This window comes from Arachis hypogaea, chromosome 2 (assembly GCF_003086295.3).
Source record: "Arachis hypogaea cultivar Tifrunner chromosome 2, arahy.Tifrunner.gnm2.J5K5, whole genome shotgun sequence".
Classification (NCBI taxonomy): Eukaryota; Viridiplantae; Streptophyta; class Magnoliopsida; order Fabales; family Fabaceae; genus Arachis; species Arachis hypogaea.
Genome location: NC_092037.1, coordinates 3544724 through 3572192, shown reverse-complemented (window position 1 = coordinate 3572192; position 27469 = coordinate 3544724). Strand labels below are relative to the sequence as shown.

At 33.8% G+C, this 27469-nt stretch overlaps 4 protein-coding genes across 55 annotated transcripts; 2 read left to right on the top strand and 2 right to left on the bottom strand.

Annotated features, from left to right (window-relative positions):
• Positions 1-183: 183 nt before the first annotated feature.
• LOC112733475 (putative disease resistance RPP13-like protein 1) lies at positions 184-7710 on the top strand. 50 transcript variants are annotated; one of them, XM_072213471.1, is made up of 11 exons: positions 313-4146; positions 4308-4377; positions 4463-4517; positions 5006-5224; positions 5487-5780; positions 5876-6006; positions 6145-6242; positions 6376-6623; positions 6770-6815; positions 6956-7136; positions 7357-7710. In XM_072213471.1, exon 1 carries the CDS (start codon positions 478-480, stop codon positions 4114-4116), a length of 3639 nt encoding a protein of 1212 aa, XP_072069572.1. In that variant the 5' UTR covers positions 313-477; the 3' UTR covers positions 4117-4146; positions 4308-4377; positions 4463-4517; positions 5006-5224; positions 5487-5780; positions 5876-6006; positions 6145-6242; positions 6376-6623; positions 6770-6815; positions 6956-7136; positions 7357-7710. The 50 variants fall into 50 exon arrangements, with proteins under 50 accessions (XP_072069526.1, XP_029146848.1, XP_072069572.1 ...); XM_029291020.2 differs by having other exon boundaries at positions 6101-6242; positions 6749-6815; XM_072213429.1 differs by having other exon boundaries at positions 5431-5780; positions 6101-6242; positions 6749-6815.
• A 991-nt stretch (positions 7711-8701) lies between these two features.
• LOC112733457 (protein WHAT'S THIS FACTOR 1, chloroplastic) lies at positions 8702-15649 on the top strand. 3 transcript variants are annotated; one of them, XM_072213416.1, is made up of 6 exons: positions 8702-9157; positions 9916-10054; positions 10708-10981; positions 12543-13103; positions 13325-14778; positions 14991-15649. In XM_072213416.1, exon 5 carries the CDS (start codon positions 13385-13387, stop codon positions 14702-14704), a length of 1320 nt encoding a protein of 439 aa, XP_072069517.1. In that variant the 5' UTR covers positions 8702-9157; positions 9916-10054; positions 10708-10981; positions 12543-13103; positions 13325-13384; the 3' UTR covers positions 14705-14778; positions 14991-15649. The 3 variants fall into 3 exon arrangements, with proteins under 3 accessions (XP_072069517.1, XP_025638198.1, XP_025638205.1); XM_025782413.3 differs by lacking the exon at positions 12543-13103; XM_025782420.2 differs by lacking the exon at positions 12543-13103 and having other exon boundaries at positions 10708-11026.
• Positions 15650-16362: 713 nt separating this feature from the next.
• Positions 16363-17321, bottom strand: LOC114924092 (uncharacterized). The gene has a single exon (XM_029291032.2). The coding sequence runs from the start codon at positions 17319-17321 to the stop codon at positions 16554-16556; it is 768 nt and encodes a 255-aa protein (XP_029146865.1). The 3' UTR covers positions 16363-16553.
• LOC112733534 (BAG family molecular chaperone regulator 6) lies at positions 16363-21656 on the bottom strand. Its single transcript, XM_029291027.2, has 3 exons — positions 21344-21656; positions 18528-20587; positions 16363-18264 (listed from the first exon to the last, which is right to left on the bottom strand). Exons 2-3 carry the CDS (start codon positions 20547-20549, stop codon positions 17344-17346), a joined length of 2943 nt encoding a protein of 980 aa, XP_029146860.1. The 5' UTR covers positions 20550-20587; positions 21344-21656; the 3' UTR covers positions 16363-17343.
• Between the last annotated feature and the right edge of the window lie 5813 nt (positions 21657-27469).

Sequence of the window (27469 nt, the reverse complement as noted above, 5' to 3'; positions counted from 1 at the left end):
CCGCTAAATATATAATATATATGATTTTAATATATAATATGTATAATATATGTAAAATAATTAGTAAATGAATAATAATATTGTATCATATTTAAATTTTAAATTTAATTTATGTTATGTATGTGATGATAGTTATATAAATTTTGAAATTTAATTTTATTTATTAGATTTTAATAATTATAGGGGCGGGACGGGTACCTACAGAGGCGGGTTCGGGTTCAACGTTTTACTACCCGCGGGTTCTATGCGGGTTGTTGTACGGCGGGGCGGGGTCGGGTAGAGTAAAAACCCGCCCCGTTGCCATCCCTTCACCCACTCTGTGTTTTTGCTGAGGAACCTTGGTGATATCTTTCTAGATGCCTATTATTGCTGAATACCTTTACCCTGCACCATTATTGCAATATTGCTCTCTCTTCTTTACATTCTCAAAACCCAATCACTCACTGATTTATTTGCTGTTGTTCTGATCATCATACCATGGCTGAAGCACTTCTTTCTGGCTTCATCAACGTTGTTGTTAAGAGGCTCATTTCACCTGAGTTTGTCAACTTGGTGGTGGGCAAGAAACTGGACCGGAAGTTGGTTGAGAAGCTCAAGACTGCTATCTTGGCTGCAGAAGCTCTGGTCGCCGATGCTGAGCAGAAGCAGTTTGGGAACGATCGTGTGAGGAAATGGCTTGATAGTCTCAGGGATGCTCTCTACACTGCTGATGACTTGCTGGACCGTCTCTTCATCAAAGCTGAAATTCGCAACAAGGCACGCATTCGTCGTCCTCACTTCCTTGATTTGTCTGTTAGGAAGATGGTGACTAAGATAGAAGATGTGGTAAAAAGAATAGAAGATCTTGAGAAACTCAAACATACCATTGGTCTGGAAAAGATTCAAACGGGAGGCTCCTCATGGAGACCTCCGTCCACTTCTCTTGTGAAGGGGAATGTGTTCGGCAGGGATGATGACCAACAAGCACTAATGAAGATGCTCAATGACAACAATCATCATAACTTGTCCGTCATCTCTATTGTTGGTATGGGCGGTGTTGGTAAAACTACTTTAGCACAATGGCTCTACAACAATAAGGATTTGATGCACAGGGTTGATCTGAAAGCATGGATTTGTGTCTCTGACAATTTTGATGTCGTTGAGACTACAAAGAATGTTATAAAGGGGATCTCTTTAGGTGTTTGTAGTCTTGACAGCTTTGATTTACTTCAACAATATTTGAAGGAAAAACTGTCAAAAAAGAAGTTTTTCATTATTTTGGATGATGTTTGGAGTGAAGATGCTCACAAGTGGAATAGTTTTATCACCCCTTTTCAACATGGGAGAAAAGGAAGCACTATTCTTTTAACTACTCGCAACGAAAATGTTGGTCCAACAGTCCAAAATTATAGCTCTTACTCTCTCAAGGGACTGTCAAATGATTATTGTTGGTCTATTTTTGCGTACAATGCATCTTTTCCTGAATCGAATGGGAGCTCAGAACTGGAAGAAATAGGTAGAAAGATTGTCGAGAGGTGTGATGGCTTGCCATTAGCTGCAGAAACACTTGGACGCTTGTTGCGTTCAGAGCGTCGTGCTGAAGAATGGAATAACATACTATGGAGTGACATTTGGGAATTTTCTCCTGCAAATAGCAAGATTGTTCCTGCATTGTTATTAAGTTACCATCATTTGTCTACTCATTTGAAACATTGTTTTGTTTATTGTTCATTGTATCCCAAAGATCATAAATTTGATAAAGATGAATTAGTCTTGCTGTGGATAGCTGAAGATTTTTTACAACCACCAAGGAGGGGACAGACTTTAGAAGAAGTTGGTTGTCAGTGTTTTGATGACTTGGTTTCAAGACTATTCTTCAAGCTGGTCGAGAATGATGATGAGAAGTATTTTGTGATGCATGATCTCATGCATGACGTGGCAACTTTTCTTGCTGGAGATCTTTATTGTAGATTCTCAGAAGAACTTGGTGAAAAAGAAGAGATGAGTATTCTAACTCGTTATTTGTCATACGATCATTCAATTCCTGAAAAAACATGCTCCTCTAGTAAAATAGAATCTTTGAGGACATTATTGCATATCAATCATGAAAGTCGTTTCTGGAAAGCACGCGCAACGTTACCATGTGACATATTGTCAAAGAATAAATACTTGAGGGTTTTGTCCTTTGATAGACTCAATATATTTCCTGATTCAACAGATAAATTGATCCAATTGCGCTATTTGGATCTTTCTTGGAGTGATATTGAGGTATTGCCCGAGTCATTATGCAACTTGTGCAATCTACAAACTTTAAAATTAGAAGGTTGTTCGAAGCTGACTGTGTTGCCCAATGGCTTGTATAATCTTGTGAATTTGCGGCATCTTGATATAAGGAGTATTCGTTTGAAAGAAATGCCAAAAAGAATGGGCAAATTAAAACAATTGCATATTTTAAGCAAATTTGTGGTGGGAAAGCAAAAAGACAATGGAATCGAAGAGTTAGGAGGGCTTTTAAATCTTCATGGATCACTTGAGATTCAGAAATTGGAGAATGTTGTTGATGCCAATCAGGCAAGGAGTGCAAGGATTATAGATAAGAAACACATTCAGGAGTTATTGTTGGAATGGTGTTTAGATGATGAGATGGTTTCAAACACACATACTGATGAACAAGATATACTCCACGGCTTGCAACCTCACCGTGTCTTGAAAGTGTTGAGAATCAAGGGATACAAAGGTAAAATATTTCCAGATTGGTTGGGGCGCTGTTCCTACAGCAATATGACACGTGTATCACTGTTGGATTGCAAGAATTGCTGCATGCTGCCTTCACTTGGACAGCTGCCATCTCTGAAGTCCCTCCGCATTGAAAGGTTTGATGAGCTGAAGAGCATTGGCATGGAGTTTTACAAGAATGAAGGCCATCAACATTCTTCACCTATTGCACCGTTTCCCTCGCTGGAGAGATTGGTATTTGATGAGATGTCATGTTGGGAGGAGTGGCACTTACCTGACTCAGAAGCCTTTCCACAGCTTAAGAGCCTTCAAATAACAGATTGTCGAATGTTAAAGGAAGATATGGTTAATCAGGTATTAATGAGAATCGTTTTTTCCTCATCGGATGTTTCCAAAGTGCGCCAACTGGAAATACGGGAATATCATGAAGGATGGGGTAAACATATGAGACTTGATGGGGATAGGTTATCAATTAGTGGATTTGAATGTGTGGTGGAGTATGCATTTAAGTCAAGGATCATCCACCATCTAACTTCTCTCCAAGAAATACAAATCTCACGGTGTTCGTCTGTTGCATCTTTGGGGGGCAATTGTTTATCCAAATCTTTGCAAAAACTCACAATCAGTAATTGCAGGGAATTGGAATTCCTCCAGCAACAACAGAAATATGATCTGGTAGAGCTACACATAGTAAACAGCTGTGATTCATTGACCTCATTGTCGTTGGATTCTTTTCCCAATCTCGAGAATCTGGAGATAAGAGGGTGTTCAAATCTGGAATCAGTTTCCAAGTCAGAGCCACCACATGCTGCTCTTCAACATCTCACCATCACTTCTTGCCCAAACTTGACTCATTTTGATGTCAGCTATTGCGACAAGTTGGTGGCATTGCCACGTGACATGAATACTCGTCTCCCAAATTTACACTCTCTCCACATACAAGGTTGCCCAAACATTTGCAGGTTGTCAGGGGGAGGTTTGCCGTCTAACCTGAAAGAGCTTAGGGTAGGAGATTGCGAGGAACAAGTGAGAGGTCTATCATGGTTGGGCAACTTGGACAACCTCACTCATCTCACCATTTCTGGTATTCGGTGTGAGAGCATAAAGTCATACCCAGAGGTGGGTTCGCTGCCTCGCCTTCCCTCCCTTACCACTCTACATATCAGTAAGTTTCATAATCTGGAGACATTGGAGTGCAACGAGCTTCTCCGCCTCACCTCCCTCCAACAACTACATATTCATTGGTGTCCAAATCTGGAGAATATGGCAGGAGAAAAGCTGCCTTCCTCCCTCTTACTACTCAAAATTGAGAGATGTCCATTGCTGGGAGAACGCTGCAAGAAGAATCAACAAATTTGGCCCACAATTTCCCACATCCCCGCCATTGAAGTCATTGACTAAGAGGATTTTTGAATAAGGATTTCTCAGCAGGTAATTCCCTAACCTGCATGTTTGTCATGGTACCCGGTTAAATTCACACATGCATTAACTAGTTGAACTCATATGTTTCTCATGGTACCCCGATTTTTTTTAGTATGTATTAAACAAATGGATGAATTAAATTTACTGTTTTAATGCACTCTCTGATGCAGGTAGCTTGTGTACATATCAAGATGTAATCCTATACATTGGCTATATATCTTCATTTAATTCTAAGTTCATGTGAGGTGGTAATTAAGTTGGATTAATGTGTTGAGAACCAGATACTGTTTTTTCTGATTTTGGCTTAATGTTATTGAAAACCAAGGACATGGTGGAGAAAGTTGGTGGCACTCATTAGTGAAAAGCTTTTGTTGTTGTTGGTATATTTCTCTATTCCTCTCTATAATCTTATTTTTGCAATTTTGCACAGAGAAAAAGTAAATGATAGCTTGATTTTTGGAAAGAAAAGAGTTATACAATAACGTTTCTGTCTTTGCCAATTCATTATTATCAGAGTTAGCTGTTATGTTCAAGATTCATGTAGGACAGTAAAAGGAATCAGCATGCATGAGGTGTATAAGCTTTCAAAATATAAGGATCAAGTTATTGCTGTGTAATCATTTTTTTCCATAGATTGAATCATTGCATAAAGTTAATATTATTAAATGCCTATAATAAGCTATTTTTAATACCAAGAGAAAATGTTCTGTATATATATTAAACTGCAGTAGAATTCAAATTATTCAAGAAGAAGTATTGTGATAGAATATTTGATCATTTGGACTTAATTAAAGAGGATAGCCGCAAATATATAGAATATTTTCTTTATAACTTAGTATTATGACCATATCTTCATCATGCTTCACAGATTTGGACTCTAATGTTACTTCTTCATCAAGCAATTCCACTGGAATCTTCAAGCTTTGTTTCCCCATCATCCTTCACAAATTCACTTGTATCTTCATCCAGCACTTCCACTGGAATATCTTTAGTGCATAGATGCGCGAAGAATCTTGTTTTGCTTTCTCATTTTGTTCTTCATTCTTGGAACTACAGTCAGTGACATCCTCATCTATAACTCCCACAGGTAATTCTCGCAAAGCATTAGTAGAATTATCAAACTAAAATTTCCGTTTTAATCTCTAATCTCTAATACAAATAAACAATTTTAGTCTCATAAAAGTATTTTACTTTTATGGAATTAATCCTAAAATGTTAATTTAGTCTCACTCTCTTTTATTATATACTTTTTTTTTCTCTAACACTGATTTCTATGGTTTGTTTGGTAGTTAGATATAGGAATAAACTTTAGTGTGATCAATTCTAATGCACAGAAATGGCATTGCTAGTTGAAGGTCTCGGAATTGGTAATGAGACATCCATAGAAGAGTACGTAATAGGTGCTGCTATTGATCATGAACCAAGCAAGAAAGATAAAGTCTTATTATATGGATCTGAAGGTGCTGGGCTCTCTTGGGTTGCAAAACCTGTCATTATTGCTGGACACAGTTCTATAAAGCCTGCATTCATGAAAAGCATCTCTCTTGTCACCCTCTTTGATAGTATTCATGAAAGGCTCGCCAAGACAGGAAGCATTGAGGAGTGCGCTTTTTCCAAATTCTGGAAGCATGTTCAGCAGCACAGTTGAGAATCATCATCATATAATATATTCATGTTGTTTGAATTCTCTTTCAGCACCAAATGATCATGAAATTCTAAACATTAAACATCTGTGCAGTTTGAAGTTCTTCTTAAAGATATTGGCATTAGCTCCTAATCTACAGCATTCCTAATCAGTGCTGTCACAACCTTGTTTATGCTTCCTTGTATAGCTTTAAGCATGAGGCTCATAGATAAATCTGGAAGAGGGTACGCTTTTTTCTTCTTCTTTTTTTTTGGTTTTGTTATATTAGTCTTTCCCATGAAACAAAGTAACACTTTTAACATTTTTTGTTTATTGAAGCAAACGGTAACCTTCCCATGTTTCTGGTATGTGATTGGACATAGACAAAGCAGAGGGAAACTAAGAGAATTTGTGTATTTCCGTCACAACGACACGCTGGAGTTGTCAAAATTTACCCCTTCAATTTGGCCACTGGACTAAGGTAAATACTTGCATCATGAAATGGAAGGTTCAATTATGTTTAGGATTTTTTTGAAAAAAGTACACTTTTTAAGTATCTTCTATTTGCTTTTATTTGTTCTCTACTGGACACAAACAGACTCCTTGATGTGCAGGCAACTACTACTCGCCACGATTCCAGTGTTGATCGTCTCACTTATGCTTTTCGTTGTTGGAAACAACATAGAGTTCAGCTCCATAGTCCATTTAATTCTAAGTTCATTTTTTTGGGGGGGTAATTATGCTGGATTAATGTGTTGGAACCAAAACTGTTATCTGATTTTGGCTTCATGTTATTGAAAAGCAAAGACATGATGGAGAAACTGGAGTGACATTTATTATTGGAAGGCTTTTGTTGTTGTTGGTATATTTCTCTATTCCTCTCTATAATTTTATCTTTGCTGTTTGGTGCAGTGAGAAAATAAATGATAGCTTGATTTGTGAGAAAATAAGCTTGTTTCTATCTTTGCCAATTCTTTATGATAACAGAGTCAGCTTTTGTGTTGCAAGATTCATATGGGACAGTAAGAGGAATCAGAAGGATCAAATTATTGATGTATAATCTTTTTTTACCATAGATTGAATCATTTGTTAAAATTAATAGTATTAGATGCCTATAATAAGCTATTTCTAATACTAAAGCTTCTGTAATAATAACTATTCTTCCTTTCTGGATTTGGACACCTTATCAAACAGATTTCCAAGGTGATGAAGGTATGTAGCTAATGCAGTCAAGATTCAAAGAATATGCTCTCCACATTTGAAGATGACAATCATGTACCTGAAATGATCATTATGAGAAGGGGCTTTGAGTGTTTGATGGCTTGTGGATTCTGCTGGGAATGTCAAGCTTACTAGCTCCTCTTTTGAAAATTATGTGAGTTCTTAAACTACACATCTAGTCTAATAATTGATTTTTTTTGTTCAAACATTTCATGAAAATGATCATACTTTTACTAAATTGATATATAATTTAAGTTTTACAATTTTGTGATCATATTCGAATAATATGTACTTTGGTATGGATTAATTTTGATGTAATGTACCTCAATTTTCCTTACCAGGTTGTTATTGGAATAATTTTTTTTTCTTTTCAGGTTGATTATGCAGTCACTATAAACTTGGAGAGTGGTTCAATGTTGGATTGGGCTAAAATTTCGATAGCAAGTTCTAGACGTACTTTTTCGTTCTGAATGGTTGGACGATTAAGATAAGATTTGGAGGGTGAAATATGGCTTGTCCACGCAAAGTAGCTCTGCTTTCGTAAATTTTTTATGTTTTGGTTCACATTTATATGCATTGGTGCTTGATTGTTTTGACTTACTGTAAGCATAATTTGCGTATTTATTTGAGATTTTCTTGTATCTTTACTATTATAGTGGCACTTTTTTTTTTGTCTAAATGATCCGTGATTTTTACCTCTCACAATAAGAAAGTTTTCCACGTTAAAATTTTAGTGTCTTGTTCCTATTTTTGTTTTTCTAATTTTTGTTATTTGATCGCTGCCACTGTTTTGTGTATTGTTATACCAATTATTCTCTTAGGCAGCTATTGGGCTATTCCAATTGAAAAAGTATTTGCCAAATGAATGTTTTCTGTTTTTAAAATTGGAGAGTTTGCTTTCTAACTTGTAATATTTAAAATTTGTGTGCTTTTGCAACAGAAAAAGTAATTCTTTTCAGAAAAAGAAAAAAAAAGAAAGAAATAAAATACTTACACAATTTTATATGAGACACTATTTATGTATTCATGAGATTTCATATGAATAAATATAATAATTATTGCCACAGAGAATTTCTGTTTGCTAAGAAGTATTTTTTAAAAAGTATGTACAAAAGATCAATCCTGAGGCTAGAAACAAATACATGGAACTATAGTTGAGAGAAATTGTAGAGAAGATAAGAGAGAACAGAGAATTTCAGAAGTAAAAACAAAATGAATTCAAGCTCTCTGTAGTAGTGCATTGGTATCCCTATAGTAAGAATGAAAATCCATAACAGCATTGATTCACAGGAAGAAACAAAAGTAGAAGATTAGCTATATTATTTTAAGAGAGGTTAATTCTCAATTTTTTAACGTTATTTTTAAATCATGTTACATGACAAATAATTTTGTAATCAATTATCGAACAAGCATTAAACATTTAAAATCATAATTATCAAATTCGATTCCATTTGGTCAGTTTGACCAGAAATTTAGTCACTCGATTATCTGGCTGAGCCATCTTTAAACTGTTTGAACCAATGTTCTGAAAACTGGTTCGAATTGGCCGGTCGAATCGGTCGAACCGTGAACCGGATGCTGAAAAGGTTCAGATAACAAAGGAAACCGCATAATTTAAAAACCGGCATTGAATCGGCGAACCGGCCGGTTACTAGTCGGTCGAACCGAACCGGAATCCGGCCGGTTTTTTAACCTTGCAGCTTGCAGCAAAACGCCCCCGTTTTGTGTTGTGGGAACCCTAATTCGTCCCTTTTCCCCTTCGCAGCCTCCACTTTCGTCTCCAGCCTCCCACAGAAGACAGAACAACACCCACGCCACGACTCCACGAGCCCACGACCCACCAGTCCACCACAGTTCAGCAAGGGTCAGACTTCAGAGAGAGAACGCCTGAAGCCCTCAACGCACTCACCTCCGTCGCGCCTTCAGCATCGTCACGCCGTCAGCAGCGTCGCGCCGTCAGCTCCGTGGCGCCGTTGGGTCCGTCGCGCCTTCAGATACCTCGTGCAGTCAGCACCGTCCCGCCGTCAGCTCCGTCGCGCCCTCAGCCACTTCGCATGTCACCTCCGTCGAGCTCTGCCTCTGAGAAAGCAATAGAGAAGCGTTGAAGCGTTGAAAAAATTAAAGCCTGAAGTCCTTCGAGCTCTGAGAGAAAGCAATAGATTTCCTCATTTCCAGGTAATTTTTCATTTAGTTATGAACATGATTTTGTGATGAAAGATTGAAATCTGATACTGATTCTCTGATGAACTCTGATGAACTGAACTCTGATGAACTCTGATGAACTCTGATTCCCTAATTTCCAATTTTGTGATGAACTCTGATGAACTGAACTCTGTGAACTCACCGCCATGTGTGCAGATGGACATGGAGCAAGTCCTTGCACTTGATTTTGACATTAAAGATATCCTTTTCTTTTGTGTTTGGAGGAAATTTTGGTTAAACCCTGTTAATTTTTCTGAGTTCTGACTCTTTTTAATGATTTCGAAACAAGAGAACAAGAACATATTCTAGAGACATATTGTGATAAAAATGTACTTTAGTGTTTCTGGTTTTACTTAGCTTGCTTACAGATTCCTAAGATAGTTAATTGGGAGGAATATGTACCACAAGGTTCGGATCAGCGGGAATCACAAATGGCTGTATCTAGATTGTTTGATGAACGGCCTATATGGTCCAAAAATGTTCTTATAGGTTTTGAAAATGCAAAATCTTCATCATGTCAATTAGTCCTTATAGGTTTTGTTATGTATATATATATTGGATCTGATCTGATCTTCAATTAGTCCTCATTGGTTTTGTTATGCATCCTAAAACTGGATTTTTTCATGTACCTTGATATAATAACATTTGATTTTGGTGGCTGTCACTATCTATGATTAGTATATTGTTCTTTGTGCTGTTTTCTCATTTCTTAAGGCATTTGTTTTATTTAGGCTAAAACCTAGATGGGAAGATATATGGACCTTTCGAGCATTCCCTTACAAGCTGCAGACATCTTTACAGTTATTCGAGCTTCTTGATGATTATATTCAATCAGAAATAAATAAGCCTCCATCACAGGCATCTTGCACTGTAAGTTTTGTGAACCTTTATTGAATATCTCAACTCAGATATGTAAGTTAGCAAAGTACTCTACTCTGCTCTTCATTCCCCTAGCATGAGGTAGAGTTCTATGTTAACTATGGATGATATGGACTTTGACCTTTTTTTCTTCCTCCTTCCTCTTTGATTGAATGAGCAAATAGGTAGCTGTTTTACTCCATAAAATTTTCTTCTATTCTGAAATTTTGTGCATATTGATGTTGCTATGTTATGTTTGATTGGTTGTTTTATTTTTTTACTTTTGAATTTGTATTTGAATGAGATTATAACATTCTGGTTTATGTAGTATTTTTAATTTGAATGATATTTTAAAGTTTACATTAGAATATAATTATATTTTCATGTGTTTATTTATATTTTATTTATTATTTTATTATAAAACGGTTTTTTCGGTTCAATCACAGTCGAACCGGTTGAACCTATGAACCAATGAACCAGTAGCTAGAGCAGTTCGATGACCGGTTCGGTTTTCAGAACCTTTTTGAACATGAGACTCAGTAAAAGTTGGTTCAATCCGTTCGGTTTTCATCAAAATTGATGACCCGTCCGGTTTTTGTAACCCAGACCGGGTCATGTTTAATTTTAGAAAAGTAAAAATAAAAACGACATCGTTTTCTTTTCAGGGTTGGGCAAAACGGCGTCGTTCAAGGCCCCCTTCCCAACACTGGGACCTCTGAAGCCCTCTCCCTCAAGCTCTCTCACTCACTCACTTCTCTCACGGTGTCGCACTCAAGCTCTCTCGTCTCCGGTCTCTCACTTCTCTCTCGGTCTCGCACTCACTGTCTCGGAGAGTCGGATTCAAGCTCGTCGTGCGTTCTGGTCCCTCGGCTGGTGGTCGTTATCGTCTTCGGCCGTCAGTTGGTCAGCTTCCTTCACCGGCAGTTGGTCCCTGGGCAGGCGAGCTTCCTTCGGCCATATTCTTTCTTTTCCAATTTCATTGATGTAAATCATGACTATTCCTTGAATTTGTTGATGAAAGTTGAATTTGTTGCTGAAAATATGACTGAGCTAAATTTTTATGCTGAAAATGATCATTGATGGTTGAATTTGGTTGCTGTCTTATTGAAATAATGATTTAGCTAAATTTTTTGTTGCTGTAAATCATATTTGGAGGTAAAGTTTTTGTTGCTGAAATTTATTTTTGAAAATTATCAATGAGCTGAACATATGACTGAGCTCATTTTTTTCGTTGCTCCGAAACATCACTGAATTGAATTCGTTGTTGATTATCACTGAACCTTGAATTTGTTGTTGTTTTGATAAATAATCACTTAGCTAAATCTTTTGTTGTTGTAAATCTTTTGGTTCTTTTGTTAGAATTTTAGAAATGTCTTCATCACAAACAGGATCATAGACAATGCTATGGAAGATATAGATGCAAATCAAAATGAGGAAAATGTGGTCAATCTCTAAATTTGTCCTATGAAGATATAGATGCCAACTTTGAGATCACATATTGGATTTTTATTCTCTCTTGTTCATTTAAATTGAGAAAGTATTTTGTACCAGTGACTAGTTTATTATTGCATCATTAGTTATGTCTAAGAATTGATACTTGATCTTTATTAATATGTTTATGAAAACATGCATTTTTGAATTTGTTGTTGAAAGTTAAATGTGTTGCTGAAATTTGTTGTTGATTATCATTACTGAACCTTAAATTTGTTGCTGTCTTGCTGAAATAATCACTTAGCTTAAATTTATTTGTTGCTAAAAATCATCACTGAGTTGAATTTGTTACTGATTGAACCTTGAATTTGTTGTTGTCTTACTGAATAATCACTTAGTTAAATTTTTTTGTTGTTGAAAATCATCACTGAGTTGAATTTGTTACTAATTATCATCATTGAAGTTTGAATCTATTGTTGTCTTACTGAAATAATCACTTAACTAAATTTTTTGTTACTGTAAATCATCTTTTGAGCTAAATATTTTGTTGCTGAAAATTATCATAGTTGAATTTATTGTTGAAAATGAGGTTCATACTCTCTGCAACTCAGAACTCAGTTAAATTGTTGTTCCCATGCTTTCTGTTTGCTTTTTTTTTTTTTTTTTGCTAGATTTTTAAAAATGTCTTCATCACAACTCAGTTGCTATTATGAATTATTCTTGGTATTGATTTGTGAAAAATACACAAATGTAGATATAAATGAGAACCAAAATGAAGGAAATGTTGGTCAAACTTTAAATTTTTTCTATGAAAATATAGGTGCCAACTTTGAGATCATCTCTTGGATTTGATTTACTGATTGTGTTATCTTTTGCTCTCTCTTGTTCATTTAAATTGAGAAAGCATTTTATACTAGTGAACTAGTTTATTATCTCTTTTTGCATCATTAGTTATGTCTAAGAATTGATACTTAGATTGTTATTAATATTTGGGAAGACATACATTTTAAGTTTTAACTTTTGATTTTAATTTTTTTATAATTTTACATTTTTATTTGATTATGACCAGGTGAATCAGTGACTCACCGATTGACCGGGTCAATTACTGGTTTGATTCTGATAACTATGATTAAAATAATAAAACTGTTACCCTTTTTCTTTTCTTTAAGAAAAAGTATAGTATGCTAATTGCTAAACTTGCATACTACACGAGTACAGCCTCGTTTTCATATTTTTGCCCATTGCAATTTGATTGAATTAAACTAGCCCACGTAGCAGAGAGCGGCGTAGGCAATAAGAGAATAAAACAATTAATTTGGGTCCAAATGCTACAGTTTTGGGCACAACCTCCTGCCTTCTAAAGTTCTAAGCAACTCTGTCCAAAACAAAAAGGTTCTAAGCAACCTTGACCAATTTTATTTTATTTCATTTTTTAAAAAAGAAAGAAAAGTTGTAAGAAACATTTCTACAAACACTTTGCATGCAAGAGTGAGGAGTCTACTCTCACCGTCGCAGCTTTCTCTCACCGCCGCACCGCTGTACTGTCGCCGCTGCTCTATGCTAACGTCGAACTGCTATCCTGCTGTTGTTATCTATTCTTCTCAGTTCTTTATGTTGGCCTCCGTGCTTTGTGAGTTTATTACTTTACTACACTGATTTTCTTTTGCATTGTAATTATTCTTTTGCGTTTGTTAGACTGGATCAATCTATTGATATAAAAAAATTGAACATTATTTTTTTGATACTTGATACTGGAATGTTTGGTGGTACTGGAATGTATTTTATTTCTATTTTATAAAATTCTGATTTGGTGATATTATGACTGAAAATTTCGGTTGGCTTGAATTACAGATCAAAGTGCTGAATTTTTTATGACTTGAGTGTGATATATAATTGTACAAGTTCCCTCAAATGCTGAAACCTCCGATAAACCCCTCAGTGAAGAAGCTCATCAGAGCTTCAATTCTTTTCCATCGATCGATGACGACCAGCAAGAGGGTTCAAGACAGGAGTAAGCAGAAGAGAGTTAACGATCTTGAGGTCGCAACTGAGAAGTGGAAGATACTCTCCAAAATCCTCTTCTTAATCGAGCTTCTGAAGCAACAGCCTGAGATGATTATCCCTGTTAGATCCCTTGAAAACTACCGTAAGCAGATCAATCTCCCAAAGCCACATAGAATCTCCGATTTCATTCGAAAGACGCCAAAGCTCTTTGAACTCTACAAGGATCACAAGGGGGTGCTGTGGTGCGGCTTGACGGAGAGAGCTGAGGAATTGTTGGAGGAAGAACAGAGGGTTCTTGAGCAGCATTCCGATAAGGCTGCGGAACATGTTACGAGGTTGCTGATGATGTCGGTGGATAAACGTCTCCCGTTAGAGAAGATTGCTCATTTCAGAAGGGATTTTGGGTTGCCTATGGATTTTAGGGCTAATTGGGTGCACCAATATCCGCAGCATTTTAGGGTTGTGAAGTTCTTCGATGGCATTAATCAAGTTGAGTGCTTGGAGCTTGTGAATTGGAATCCTAATTGGTCAATAACGGAATTAGAGAAGGTTACAGGTGTAACTGAATCCACTACTACCAATTTGCATATCCCTGGAATGCTGTCACTTCCATTCCCTTTGAAATTCCCTTCAAATTATAAAAGGGTGTATCGTTATAGTGAAAAGATTCAAGATTTTCAAAAGAGGGCTTATTTGTCTCCTTATGCTGATGCAAGAGGTCTCAAGGCCGGTTCTCTTGAATTTGATAAGAGGGCTGTTGCTGTTATGCATGAGATTCTTAGTTTCACCATTGAAAAGAGACTGGTCACTGATCACCTCACTCACTTCCGTTGGGAGATGGTGATGCCTCAGAAGCTCATGAGGATTCTTCTGAAACACATTGGCATCTTCTATGTCTCAGAGCGAGGGAAGAGGTTTAGTGTGTTCTTGAATGAAGCATATGAAGGTGCGGAGCTGATTGAGAAATGCCCCTTGGTCCTATGGAGAGAAAAAGTCATGAAGCTTGTTGGTTATAGAGGGAGGAAGAAGAAGTTTGAGACACTCAGTGACATATCAGATGTAGAAAGCGATATTGGCTTGATGCAGAGTGATTCTGAAGTAGAGGACTTGGACGTGCAGCTTGAGCAGCATGGTTCCGTGGATTATGAGGATCCTTTACTTGTGGACAATTCTGAGATGGATGTTGAAGAAATTGCCTGTGAATATCGAAATGTTAAGAATTCTTGAGGTTGAGAGAATGTGCAGGTGTAAACATCACACACTGATTTTTTCAAGTACTGTTTTTCCATTTTGATTGGCTGGTAAGTAATTCCACATGATCCAATTTTTTCAAGCACATTTATAGCTTGTGTCTTAAGTCAAATTTTCTGCTTTATTTTAGAAAAATAATTAGTGATAGTAGGTACAAATTTTTTAAGTTAGTTTGGCCTTTGATACCTTCTATACTTATTTAAGTATAAACATGTTAGGTTGCTAAGCTCTATTATTGTCCTTGTTTTTGTTTCTTTGATAGATGCTTAAATGAAGCCCATCTGAAGAAGGTGCAAGTGATAGAGAATATAGCTGGACAAATTAAACCTTGTTTCAGAACCTGCTGGAAACAATTTATAATCATGGCTAGTGAATGCTGTAGCATGGGTTAGACAAACACCTTGTGGTCCTACCTGAAAGGCCAAAAGTAAAGTGGTTCATGGTTGATTGGTGTGCTTCAATCAATGAGCAAATGATACTTTTTTCTGCAAAAGGAGATGGAACCTGTTTAAGCTGGAGTATTGATTATCACAATGCATTGATCCTGTCTTTATCAAACGATCCCTAATCCTTAGGCTTATCTGTTTAAAGCTCTCAACATTTTGACCTTGGGTAAAATTTATCCAGGTATGCAACATCCAATCATATATTGAAGCAATTTAGATAAGCGATTTGAGGGTTAGAGGGTATCATTCAGTCAATCGCATTTGAGGAGACAAGTTTTTTGATTACTCAATGGTATTTTCATTTTAATTTTGGTTCTTCAACTGCTGCCAAAGCTGTTACAATGCCAAAACTGCAATTCAGTGGCGGAGCTTGTAATTTAAACAAAAAGATGTAACATTTCTAATGCATTCAAGTTTATTACATGAATTTATAATTTGTAATGTCGTTATTCATTAATAAAATCTGTTATCAAAACCAATCTTGATAAACTAACTTTCTACTTCTTGAAATAAATATTAGTTCGGGGGTTTGAGTGTTTGATGGCTTTTCGATTCTGCTGAGAATGTCAAACTTACTAGCTCAGCTTCTGAAAATCATGTGAGTTCTTAAATTACACAAAATTGATTGCTTTTTGTTCAAACATTTCATGAAGAGGATCATACTTTTATTGATAATTAAACTTTAGAAATTTGTGATCATACTCGAACAATATGCACTTTGGTATGGATTAAGAAGTATCTTGTATAAAAGATTAGTCCTGAGACTAGGAACAAACACATGAAACTATTGACAGAAATTTTAGAAAGAACAAATTTCTGAAGTAAAAATGAAATGAATTCGGCCTCTCTAGAGCATTTGAAGCCAGAATACTTACCGTTTGCATTTTTGTTCAGGTCTGTTAAATATTAATTGTACATATAAGAAACTGCATATGTCACCTTAGGTAATAAGTTACTGATATGTTAACTTGAATTTTAGCATTCTTCAATTTCGAGCATTACATTTTTCTAACATATCACCCAAGTTTTTCTCTTCTTTTTTTACAACCACAAATAATATCGTCGCTTATATATATATATATATATATACCCTGCCTTATTATGGCAACTATTATAGGTTAACCAAACCATCTGTAATTTCGGTCTCATCAATAATTACCATATATCTCAATTTTTAACACAGTACAGTTAATGCAGGAAGCATAATCTAAATATAATACCAATGAGCAGCGAAAAGTTTAGCACTTGATGTTTCATATATTTAACACCAAGTGAAATTGACACATTACAATGTACAAAGGATCCAATCTCTCATACCATACCAAAACCTCAGAATTACAAGTTTACAACACATAACACCCTTTTAAACCAAAATAGTTTTACATTGCAACATCAATAGCTCTATGTTGTAATAGATCATTTTTTGAACTAATGTTGGACAATGATGACGCTGGTTTGAACCTCTTAGTCCTCATTCTCTTCTTGCTCCTTGCTAATCTTTTCTCCAAATCCTTAACCCTTTCTGTCAAATCTGATATCACTTTCAATTGTTCATTCCCAGCATCAAGCAACCTGTTCATCATATTTCTCAGCTTCTCATTTTCTTCCAATAATTCAGCATCACCATTCTTGAGTTTTCCATTATGTTCAGCAACCTGATCTGCCTCTTTTGATAATGCTGTGTCTTCATTGTTAATGCTGGGTACTTGTGCAGCAAGCTTCTCTTCACTCTCAGTTTGTTCCTCAAGCTGTGTTAACTTCTTTTTGTACTCCTCTTCCATGTACAAGTCACTAACAAGTTCTGCAGCCCTTTTCGCAGACTCCATGGTTGGCAATTCAGCTTCATTTCCCGTTTCCTCTTCATATTCAACTGCTATATCTATATCTCGCTGTGCATCACCTTTAAGTTCCTCGTCTTTCGAGCATTCAACCTTCACCCACCCATCTGATGATTCCTCAGAAGATTGAACCTCTTCCTGCTCTTCCATCTGCTGTTCAGGCTCCAGTTGAGTGTCTTTCGCAGCAACACTACATTGCTCTTCTATGGCAGGTGGAACTTTTTCAGGGGCATCACACTTCACAGGTTCGGACTTTATTTTTTCTTCTTCATCAAGCAACCCTACAGGAAGCTCCGTTATATGTTCCATATCTGTATCATGCTTCCCAGATTCAAACTCTTATCGTTTCTTCTTCATCAAGCAATTCCACCGGAAGCTCCACAATAGGTTCCAACTCTTCATGTTGTTGTTGTTGAGCCTTGGAAATTTTAGTTCCATCATCATTCTCCTTAGATTCAGATGCTGCTGTATCCTCATCAAGCAACCCAACTGGTAGTTCCACAATGGCTTCCACTTCCTCTTCATGATCCAGTTCCCACTTTGAAAATTTTGTTCCATCATCCTTGTTGAATTCAGATGCAGCATTATCCTCATCAAGCACCCCCACCGGCAGCTCAAGAATAGATTCCACATCTCCAAGCTTTGTTTCCCCATCATCCTTCACGAGTTCAGCTGGATTTTCATCGAGCACGCCCACCGGCAACTCTTTTAGTCCATAGATGCCTGATGAATCTACTTTTGCTTTCTCATTTTGTTCTTCATTCTTGGAACTACAGTCAGCACCATCCTCGTCTATGACTCCCACAGGTAATTCTTGCAAAGCATTTGTGTCTGAATTCTCAATCCCTGTGGGAGTGTTGCCAACCTCTGATCTTGCTTCAAATTCCACAGGAAGATCGCTTGGATGGTTACATTCATCAACTGCTTCATTTGGTGCTACATTAGGTTCTGCTGCCACATTCAATGCCGGATCAAGTGGTGGCTGAAATTCAATTCTATCTTTTCCCGTCATATCATCATTAATTCCCACAGAAGAATCCTCTCTTGCTACTGCAGCTTTTTCTTCTTGTTGATCCTTCACATGTTCTTCATTCTGTAAATCCTCCGAAATGTCTTCAACAGGCTTCTCGTCTATGAACTCATTCGTCTGCTGTTGAGATCTCTTGGCCATTACAGAATCAAGCCTTTCTTGCAAGCATGTAAGCTCTCTTGCCAGAGATTTTCTTGTTTCCCTGAAACTTGGATGCAAGCCCTGGTATATAAATTGAATACCACGTGAGTATAACATTGATCAAGGACAAGGAAGCTAACTAGGACTCTTAATAATCCTCCTAATGCATATGTATCTAATCACTTGCAAATCACAATTATCGCACGTGATTGCAATGTAGAGCCATTGATAAAAAAAACAGTGAAACAAATAGATACTTCACGCAACATGTTATTACCAAATCAAGGTATATTGAAAAGAAATTGCTGATTTGATATTAAGTTAATAGCATCAGTAACACATACCTGGATAGTATCCAACTTCAGCAGGAGTCTCATTATGTTCTCACCAAGTGCAATCCTTTGCTTCTCATCATTTTGTAGATCAGAAGAGTGCTCAAACGCTTGAACAGAAGCTTTGACATTAGTCAACTCCTTACTGACTTCGGCTATCTGCTTCAATTTCTTCAATGGCTCTGATCTCCTCACTTGGTAACCGCGATACACAGCTTGAATTAAAATGGCTGCATCAACATCTGATAGAGCCTTTCTCTCATTTCCACTTTTGCCAGTTGGTTTGCTCGAGTCCTTTGCTTCATTCGGCTTACTAGCTTCTTCCATCATGTTCTCTGCTCCATTTTGTGCCTTCTCTTCTTCAATATCTCCAACTGAACAATTCTCATCTGCACCCTTGTCTCCATTGGTCTTATTTTCAGTCACCTGAATGGTTTCCTCTTTTGGTTGAACTTCCTTGCTGACATCTGGGGCAGTCAGAAGGCTTGAATCCGGCTGTGGCTTCTCATTGCTCTTACCTTCGGACACTGGAACATTTTGCTCTTTCGTCTTAACTTCTTCACTGATGTTTGGAACACTCTTGACATCAGAATATAGCTGAACCTTGTCACTCACACCAGCTGATTGAGATTCGGATGGTGCTTCGCTTGCTGCTTTTGAATGCTCTTTTGAGGCAGGAGGGCTTGGAGACCTTGAGCTCCCATTGCTGCTTTTGCCATTCTTCTTCCTCGGTAATGGATCAACCCTCAAACAAACAGGAGGTAACTTGCCATTTTTCCGGGGAGATGCTGATTGTTTTTCCATGCCAGCATGAGACTCTTTCTTCGCCACATTCTCCTCAATTTGTTTCACAGGAATAATCCTTTCTCTCTTGGCATTTTCATTTGAATTGTTTCTCCCTTGATGCAATTCTACCTCTTTAACTGGGATTATCTTTTCATTAGTAACATCCTTTGTTCCAGCTGGACCACTTCTGTCTATGGATTCAACTGGATTTGACATGGTTCCATTTCTAACAACTTCATCAGCTTTAGAATTTACCGGAACGGACTTGAAGGTATGCGGCGCCTCTTCGATGCATTTCGGACTTGAATGGCTCTCTTGATTGTTTTCCTTTCCAGCTTCCTCTTGCTTATTGTAGTAAGGCATCCAAAAGATAGGAAATGGGAATTCTGATATCTGGTTTTCACTTTGGTTTTTGTTGTTCATCCCTTTTCCATCATCATAGACCCTTTTATTACTCTCACTTTCCAAGTTCTTGTTTCTTCTTCCATCCCCTTCAAGAACCTTATTTGGCTTGTGATTCATATCAAATGGTAACCATCCATTCCAAATTCTCGGTTCCTGAAAATTCATTGGACTAGAAGGCTTCCTATCATGAGATATCTGATCCTGCTCACCCTTCGCCTCAGCTATAGAACCACTTTTCGCTTCCTTGTTTCTCGTTCTTGTATACTCCGGTGGAATCCAAACAATTGGATATGGATAAGGATAATTGCTTGTCTGAATTGGCGCCAAAGCCTCATCATTATTCACTTTGTTTCCAGCATTATTATCAGGCTCTTCCTCCTCAATCTTCACACTGTGCTCTTCCTTCTGATGGCATGGATGATTTGGACAGCCGCAACAATGATAGTCTCCCGGCATATGCTTCTCATAATCATATCTAGGAAGCTCCATAGTGTAATGTGGTTGTGGTGCATAAGGAACAAATAATGGTTCCTGATAACCACCAGAATAGTACATTGGTGGAGATGGAAATGGAGCATGATGATGATGATAATGTTGTGGCCTGTAGTTATAGTAGCCATGAAAATTGTTGTTGTGAGCACAGCAAAAATTCGTTGGGTTAGAGTAATGTCCACAACAACCACCATGGCTCCAAGGATGTTCATAGGGAAAAGGTGATTTAGGTGGATTCATATTCATTTGAGGGAGATTAGGCTCAAATCCAGGATAGTAAAAAGGAGGATATGGACTTTGGTTTCTCTGATATGGGTAGGTTGAGTCCATGCTTCTGCATACAGGTATCATGGTTTTGGCAAGGTTAATTGATCCAAAATCCGAAATTTCTGCATTTCACAAGAGGATAAGAACAGGATTAACATCAAATTGTAATCGTTTTCTATTTTATGGAACAATACTTATTCGTGTTCTGCATACATAGACATAATAATCTACCTTCTCAATGCTACAATTATAAAACAACAAAAGCACTATATTCTTATCCTATAAACAATGAAACTTAAAGTTTCTCAATATCATTTTTGTTATAAAACAACTCAACAGTAAGATATACATTCTTAGCTTATAGAGAAAAAGGGTTGATCAACACACTAATAAATCATAGTTAATTAATTAAACATGGAAGAAAATAAGTTGAGCAAGAATGTGTAACAATATCCAACTGCAACATGAATGATCTCAATGATATTGGTATTATGATTTTTAAAAATACTATTTGTAAATCAAAATCAGCCATTAAAATTAACCACCAATGTATTTATATACAAATACAATATAATTTAATTTATTTTCAATGTGTATTTATATTCTAAAATACATTTTATAACACTTTTTAGTAATTTTTAGTGTAGCCATAACATAGTTGTATAATTTTAGCACTCAGACATAACAACAAACACTTAACAAACATAAAAAAGAGCTGCTTCAGTTCATCATTAACTCTTCCCTATACATTATTAACACTTATTATTTTCACCATTGATCTCATCAAGAGAGTCACAACAAACAAAGAACATGAATGAATAAATGAATGAATGAAACTGAGTTCTTAAAGAGAATAGGCAATAATGATAAGAACTTACATTGTTATTATTATTATATCACGATAGAAAGTAAACAACACAACACAAGATACGAAGAAATGTAACAAATTCCAGCCAAACGGTTCCACACGATCCAAATGAAAAGATTTTTCAGTGCAAAATCAAGCCACCAACCCAAAAAGCAGAGAATTTATGTAAGTGTTCTTCTCTCTGTGTGTATGATTATCAAAGCTGAAATCTTTTTTTTGTTTGTTTATTGTTTGTATCTTAGAATTGAGACCCTTTTTATATTAGAAAAAATTAAACTTAAAAATAGAATAGAAAGAGAGAGAGAGAGAAATGAGTTCCAGATGCTTCGCGCGTTTCCGAGTTCATACAACAAAATCTAACGCATGCTCTAGATTTTTCCTGTGGCTGCCACGTGTCAAATTCATAAATATCCACAAAGTCAAGAACCTTCTATGCTATTTTTATTATTTTACCGAACTGAATGAACCTTCCTGTACAAATTTGATTCCAGTAAATATCTAAATTGACTTTTTTATTATTATAATTTAGTTGTTAACAAGTTTTTATTATTTCAGAAGTTGTTTTGAATGATTCCATTAGTTCAAATTTGTCTTTTTATTTTTAATTAAACTTTTATTATGAGCGTTAAATATAACATGTTTAACAAATTTTATTACAAAATAACTTGATTCGAAGAATATTATTATAAAATAAATTAATTTGTTTTAAAATATATAAGGATTAATTTTTCTAATCAGAATCATTTTCAAAAGCTTTTAAAAAATATAAGTTTATTTGAAAATACAGTGTTTAATTTAAAATTTTGTATTTTTTTTTGGGCCATGAAATTTTGTAGAAATTTTCAAACATTAATTTGAGTGTTTATTTGGGCTAACCCACACCTAGTTGGGCCTCTAAAGAAGAATTTCCATAACAAAAATAGGTAACTGCTAGAATGGATGGGCTTTAGGCCCGTATTTTACCAAAAACAGATAGAAAAGAAACAAAAAATGGAGAAGAAGCAAAGGATGATAGTCTAGCTTAGACCATGCACGAGTCCAAAAAAAATAAAGTCCATGTAAATCACATGACCAAAAAAAATGTAACATTTATTTAAATTGGCGTTAGTTCCGGTTTAATATATTTATCAAATTTCATTTATCATAATTATATATATTTAATAAATAAAAATAACAATATGGATTAAACGTGTATATTAATACGATAGTAAACAATAACTTTAATAGGGATTGCTTTTAGAATTTCTCAACATGGCAAGTTGCAACAAAATGCCGCTTCCAAAGTGACAAAAATGCGAACTCTATAGCCACGTGACACGTGTCTTATTAAGGTATTTGTCAAATCAAATATGAAATATCATATATATTATCTTTTTCAATTTTTACTTTTTGGTTAAGCATATTAATTATGTGTACATTAACATTATTGCATCTTCATCATTGATGTCATGAGATAAATATTATGCATTAATTAAAACAAATCTAATAATAATAATAATAATAATAATAATAATAATAATAATAATAATAATAATAATAATACCAACAACTAATAATTAACAAAAACTTCAACAATTCAAAAAATTCAATCATCAAATTATTCACTATATTTTTTTATATTTGTATAAATTTTCAATAAATCAATCAGTCACAAAGATACTTAAATAAATATTTTACGGTAAACTCATCAAATTTTTTTATCATAGAATAATTAAAAAGTTTATAAATACTAAATATATATCCTATATAATGATTAATTAGTAACTAACTTTTAGTATCTATAATCTACCATGATTGGATAATTAAATGATGACTAATTAATAATGCTTAAAACACAACTAGCTAGAGTAAATTCCACAAATTTAAATCTTTTAAAATAAAAAATTAGTAAAATAATAAATTGAAAAGTTAATTATTTTGTAACTCTTATAAAATATAAAGAGAGAGATATGCTACGTGTATACTAAAATCAGTCACCAAAATCAACTATTAGTATAAAATATATGTTAAAATATAAATATATATTAAAAATAAATTAAATTATACATATGTAACTTCTCATTTTTTTACTAATTTTTTTATTTTAAAAAATCTTGATGCGAATTACAAGAGGCATGCATGGTATGGAGTGATTCATGGAGAAAGCAAATATAGATATATATATATATATATATATATATATATATATATATATATATATATATATATTGGGGGTGTAATAATGAAATTTCAAAGAAGAAAAGAAAAACCTATTTTTGGTGTACAAGGGGGAATGTGCAAAATTTATGGGGAATAGTAACTGTTTATTTGCATAGGTAAAAGTTGTGAATAGACAAAATCAAAATCAAAATCAAAATACAAATCCAAAGGAGAAGGCAACGACAAAATAATATGGAAATCAGGGAGACATTGAACCATGAAAACTGCACCAAAAATGGCAAGAGATGTTTCAAGTTTGAAGAGTAGTAACAATATCTATATATTATTGAAATTGAAAACCTTTTTTAATTAGGTAAAATTCTTTTCTTTAGCAAACTCTCTTTAAAAATTGAAACTAAAGTATATTATTTGAAAATAATCTTTTCCATGTGAATTTTGTTACATTATTACTATACTCATTTTAAAATATTACAAATTGGCTAAGAATCGGTATTTTAATTTTGGTGCACTTCATCCAATAGCATTTCATCACTCAACTTTTTTTATTAAATTTTTTTTATAAATTTAATTTTGATGCACTATCAATGTAAAGTAATTTTATACGTACATCTAATTATGTAACACTACATCAATAAAAATAACTACCTTTAATATTAATCGTGTATAAATATTATCCAAAAAAACAGATATAATTACAAAATTGTATAAAATGTTTTACATTATCAGTGTATTAAAATATAAATTTTTTTTATCAGTCTACTATTTTTAATAAAAACAATAATATATAATAAATCACAAAATTTAAAAAAAACTATATTATCACAAAAAAAATTCAGATATTAGTATACTCATAAAATTATCAACTTCCAATAAATCTCTGCTAATAATAATAATATGAATATGATTATATACATGATGAGATGAAATTATGACATGCATGTTGAGAATGACATGATTGAGAAGAGAGAGTGGATGGAGTTGCATGGATTGATAGAGGTAACTTGAAGCTGGTAAGGTAAATGATATGAACACATAGCACCATGTACTCATGATTTGATTTTTGATTTGATTGAAGCAAGTGATGATGAAAACCCACAAAATCTAAAAAACAAAATTCAAGTTATGTGGCCAATGACAACATGACACGTGTGCATGCATCGCAGGCATGGGTTTCTACGTACCCTGTTCTCGTTTTATCATGGGACCAATGCAGCTAATAAATACAATAAAAACTCAGGTGAAGTTGATTTTATGTAAAGTTGATATTTAAATATTTTTAGATAAAAATTTAGTTAAATTAATTAAATTATCTAACGATTTTCATATATTAACTTCAGATAAAGTTAATTTTATCTGAATTTTTACCAATAAATATTGTTAAATAAATATTTAAATTAATTTTTAAAATTTTAATTTTAATTTTTTTAATTTAAAATTAATTTGTATTATAATGGATTAGTTTTTGGAAAAGTTACAAAGTTAAGTGATCTAAAAAAGAGGGAGAATAGAAACCCTAGGACAAATGATTTTTCCATAGGAGACAATTACTGTTAGCTCTCAGAGCCTCATCTCATAAACTAAAAATAATAATTATCATTAAATGTATTATTATTTTGATTTAATTGAATGGAAAATAAGTTATATATGACATCAATTTTTCTCTAAATTTCATTATCATGTTAGTTTCAATAATTTTATGAATAAAATATTATATATACATTAAAAATAATCATTAAATTAATTATTATATATTTATATATTAAACTATTAAAATATATTTTTTATTTCTGGAATTTAGTAAAAGTTTTTAAAATATCCTTAAATTTTATTTTGTTTTAATTTTGTTCCAAAAATTTTCGATTTGCATCAAATATATCCTTGATGGCTAAATTTTTATAATATTTAAGACCAATCTAACAATAATTTATGAAAATTATGCTTAATTTGCTTGTGTTGAGGGTTATTCTTATGAAATTATTGTTAAATTGATCTTAAATTTTTTGAAAAATTAGCCATCAGAAATATATTTGATGCAAATCAAAAATTTTTAGGACAAAATTGAAACAAAATAAAATTTATAAATATTTTTAAAATTTTTGTTAAATTTTAGAGACAAAAAATATATTTTACCCATTAAATTATATGCACAGTTTAATAAATTTTAAATTTATATTGTATTTTAATATATATTTTATAATAGTGATTGATTTTTATCTTTAAAAACATAATAATTCTAAAATATTTGTTTAATATTCTAATATTGCATCTATCGAATTGATGCGATTTAAATTTATTGATTCATCTTCAAAACTCCAAAGAATAATTTGAAATTTACCACTTAATATTTATAAATTTTATTAAATATTTTTGTACGGATGTATGTGTCTAGAATTTAATATAATAAAAATAAAAAATTGATTGAATATGAATGGTGATTTGAAGATAAAAATTATTGTGTCTGACGCATCTATCGGCGCAATGGTGGAAACCACCCCACTCTTCCGGCTGACGTGAATGCTTCTGAATTCTGAAATCTGAATTCTGAACCTTCCTTAGTTGCCACTCTGCCACTCCTTCGGTTTCAACAACAATAATAATCAACCTTACCTTTCACCTCGTGTGAAACAAATTAAATTAAATTAAGATAAAAATTCATATGTAATTATCTTTACCTAAGATGAATAGTAAAGAATTATTAGATAATAAATAATTTAGTTAAATATATTATTATTTAATTTTAATAAATAATTTTATAAAAAAATAATTGCACGTGAATTTTTTTTCAATTAATAAAGTTTTTTTAGTGAATATTTAATCTGGTTCTTGACAAAAATTTTGAAAGGACTACGAGACCTTCGACAAAAAAATATCTAAATAATTTTTTTTTTAAACTGATTAGCTTCTGTGAAAAAAAATAAATAACATTAATTTTTTTGGTATAGAGATTAATCATCAGTCCTATAAAAATAAATCTCAGAGGTCGAATTGAATTTTTTTTTTTGAAGAACCTCGTTGTCTTTCGAAATAATTATTAGAGACTGTTTAAAGTTTTTTATCAAATTTTTTTTTCTTTATCCCCAAATTCCTCTAAAATATATATATATGAGTTTCATATAATAATTATTAGAAAGTTAAAATAAAAACAAAGAGTATATATTTAATTTTAATTAGCTAAAAAGTAGCCATGGATGTTTTTTTTAATTTATTTTTTAAGCCTTAAAAACTCTACAACACATCTGGCAAATTGTGACAGTTATTTAGAGGCGGTTTTCGTTGTATAAGTTAGCGGTTTATTGTTGTAGCAATGAAATGATATCTTGATTTAAGTCAAATTAAAGATTAAGTTATATACATGTAGTTAATCAATGTTAATTGCTGATTTATTTAAGCAATTTATTTATAGTTTATAGTTAGTTTTTCAAAGTTAAATCTCGCTTCAAATTTAGTTAAAAACTCAAAAGCCTAGTGTTTGAAGAACTACTATACTATATTTGTAGTTTTATATTAACCAATTATAGCCTCATGTAGTATATACTAAATAAACAGATTTTAATATTTAGGCCAAATCCTATGGTTTATTTTTATATATAAGCATTGTTTTCTAGAAAGACTACTCTAATTGTTTAAAGGTAAAAATTTGATCAGGTTTAGTCGACTTCACGTGAAATTGATAATTGAGAGTCGTTAGATTATTTGATTGATTTGACTAAATTTTCATCTAACGATTCTCAACTATTAATTTCACATGAAGTCGACTGCACCTGAAATTTCACTTTGTTTAAATAATTACATGCAACGGATCCACTAATGTTGAAGTATTAAAAAATAAAAATTGGCAGTCCAATGCACTAAAATATCTCTTAATTTATTCATATCCAGCACCTTATATGTATCTATATTTCAATTCATTAATGTGTCCCTTTCATGATCTTATTTCCAATCAAAACTGAATATTTTCCGATATGCTTTTGATATG

Coding starts and splice junctions, on each gene's coding strand:
- LOC112733475 (XM_072213425.1), top strand. CDS start 478: ATGGCTGAAGCACTTCTTTCTGGCTTCATCAACGTTGTTGTTAAGAGG.
- LOC112733457 (XM_025782413.3), top strand. CDS start 13,385: ATGCTGAAACCTCCGATAAACCCCTCAGTGAAGAAGCTCATCAGAGCT.
- LOC114924092 (XM_029291032.2), bottom strand. CDS start 17,321: ATGGAACATATAACGGAGCTTCCTGTAGGGTTGCTTGATGAAGAAGAA.
- LOC112733534 (XM_029291027.2), bottom strand. CDS start 20,549: ATGATACCTGTATGCAGAAGCATGGACTCAACCTACCCATATCAGAGA. Junction 18,265..18,527: donor TGAAGTTGGATACTATCCAG/GTATGTGTTACT, acceptor TTTATATACCAG/GGCTTGCATCCAAGTTTCAG.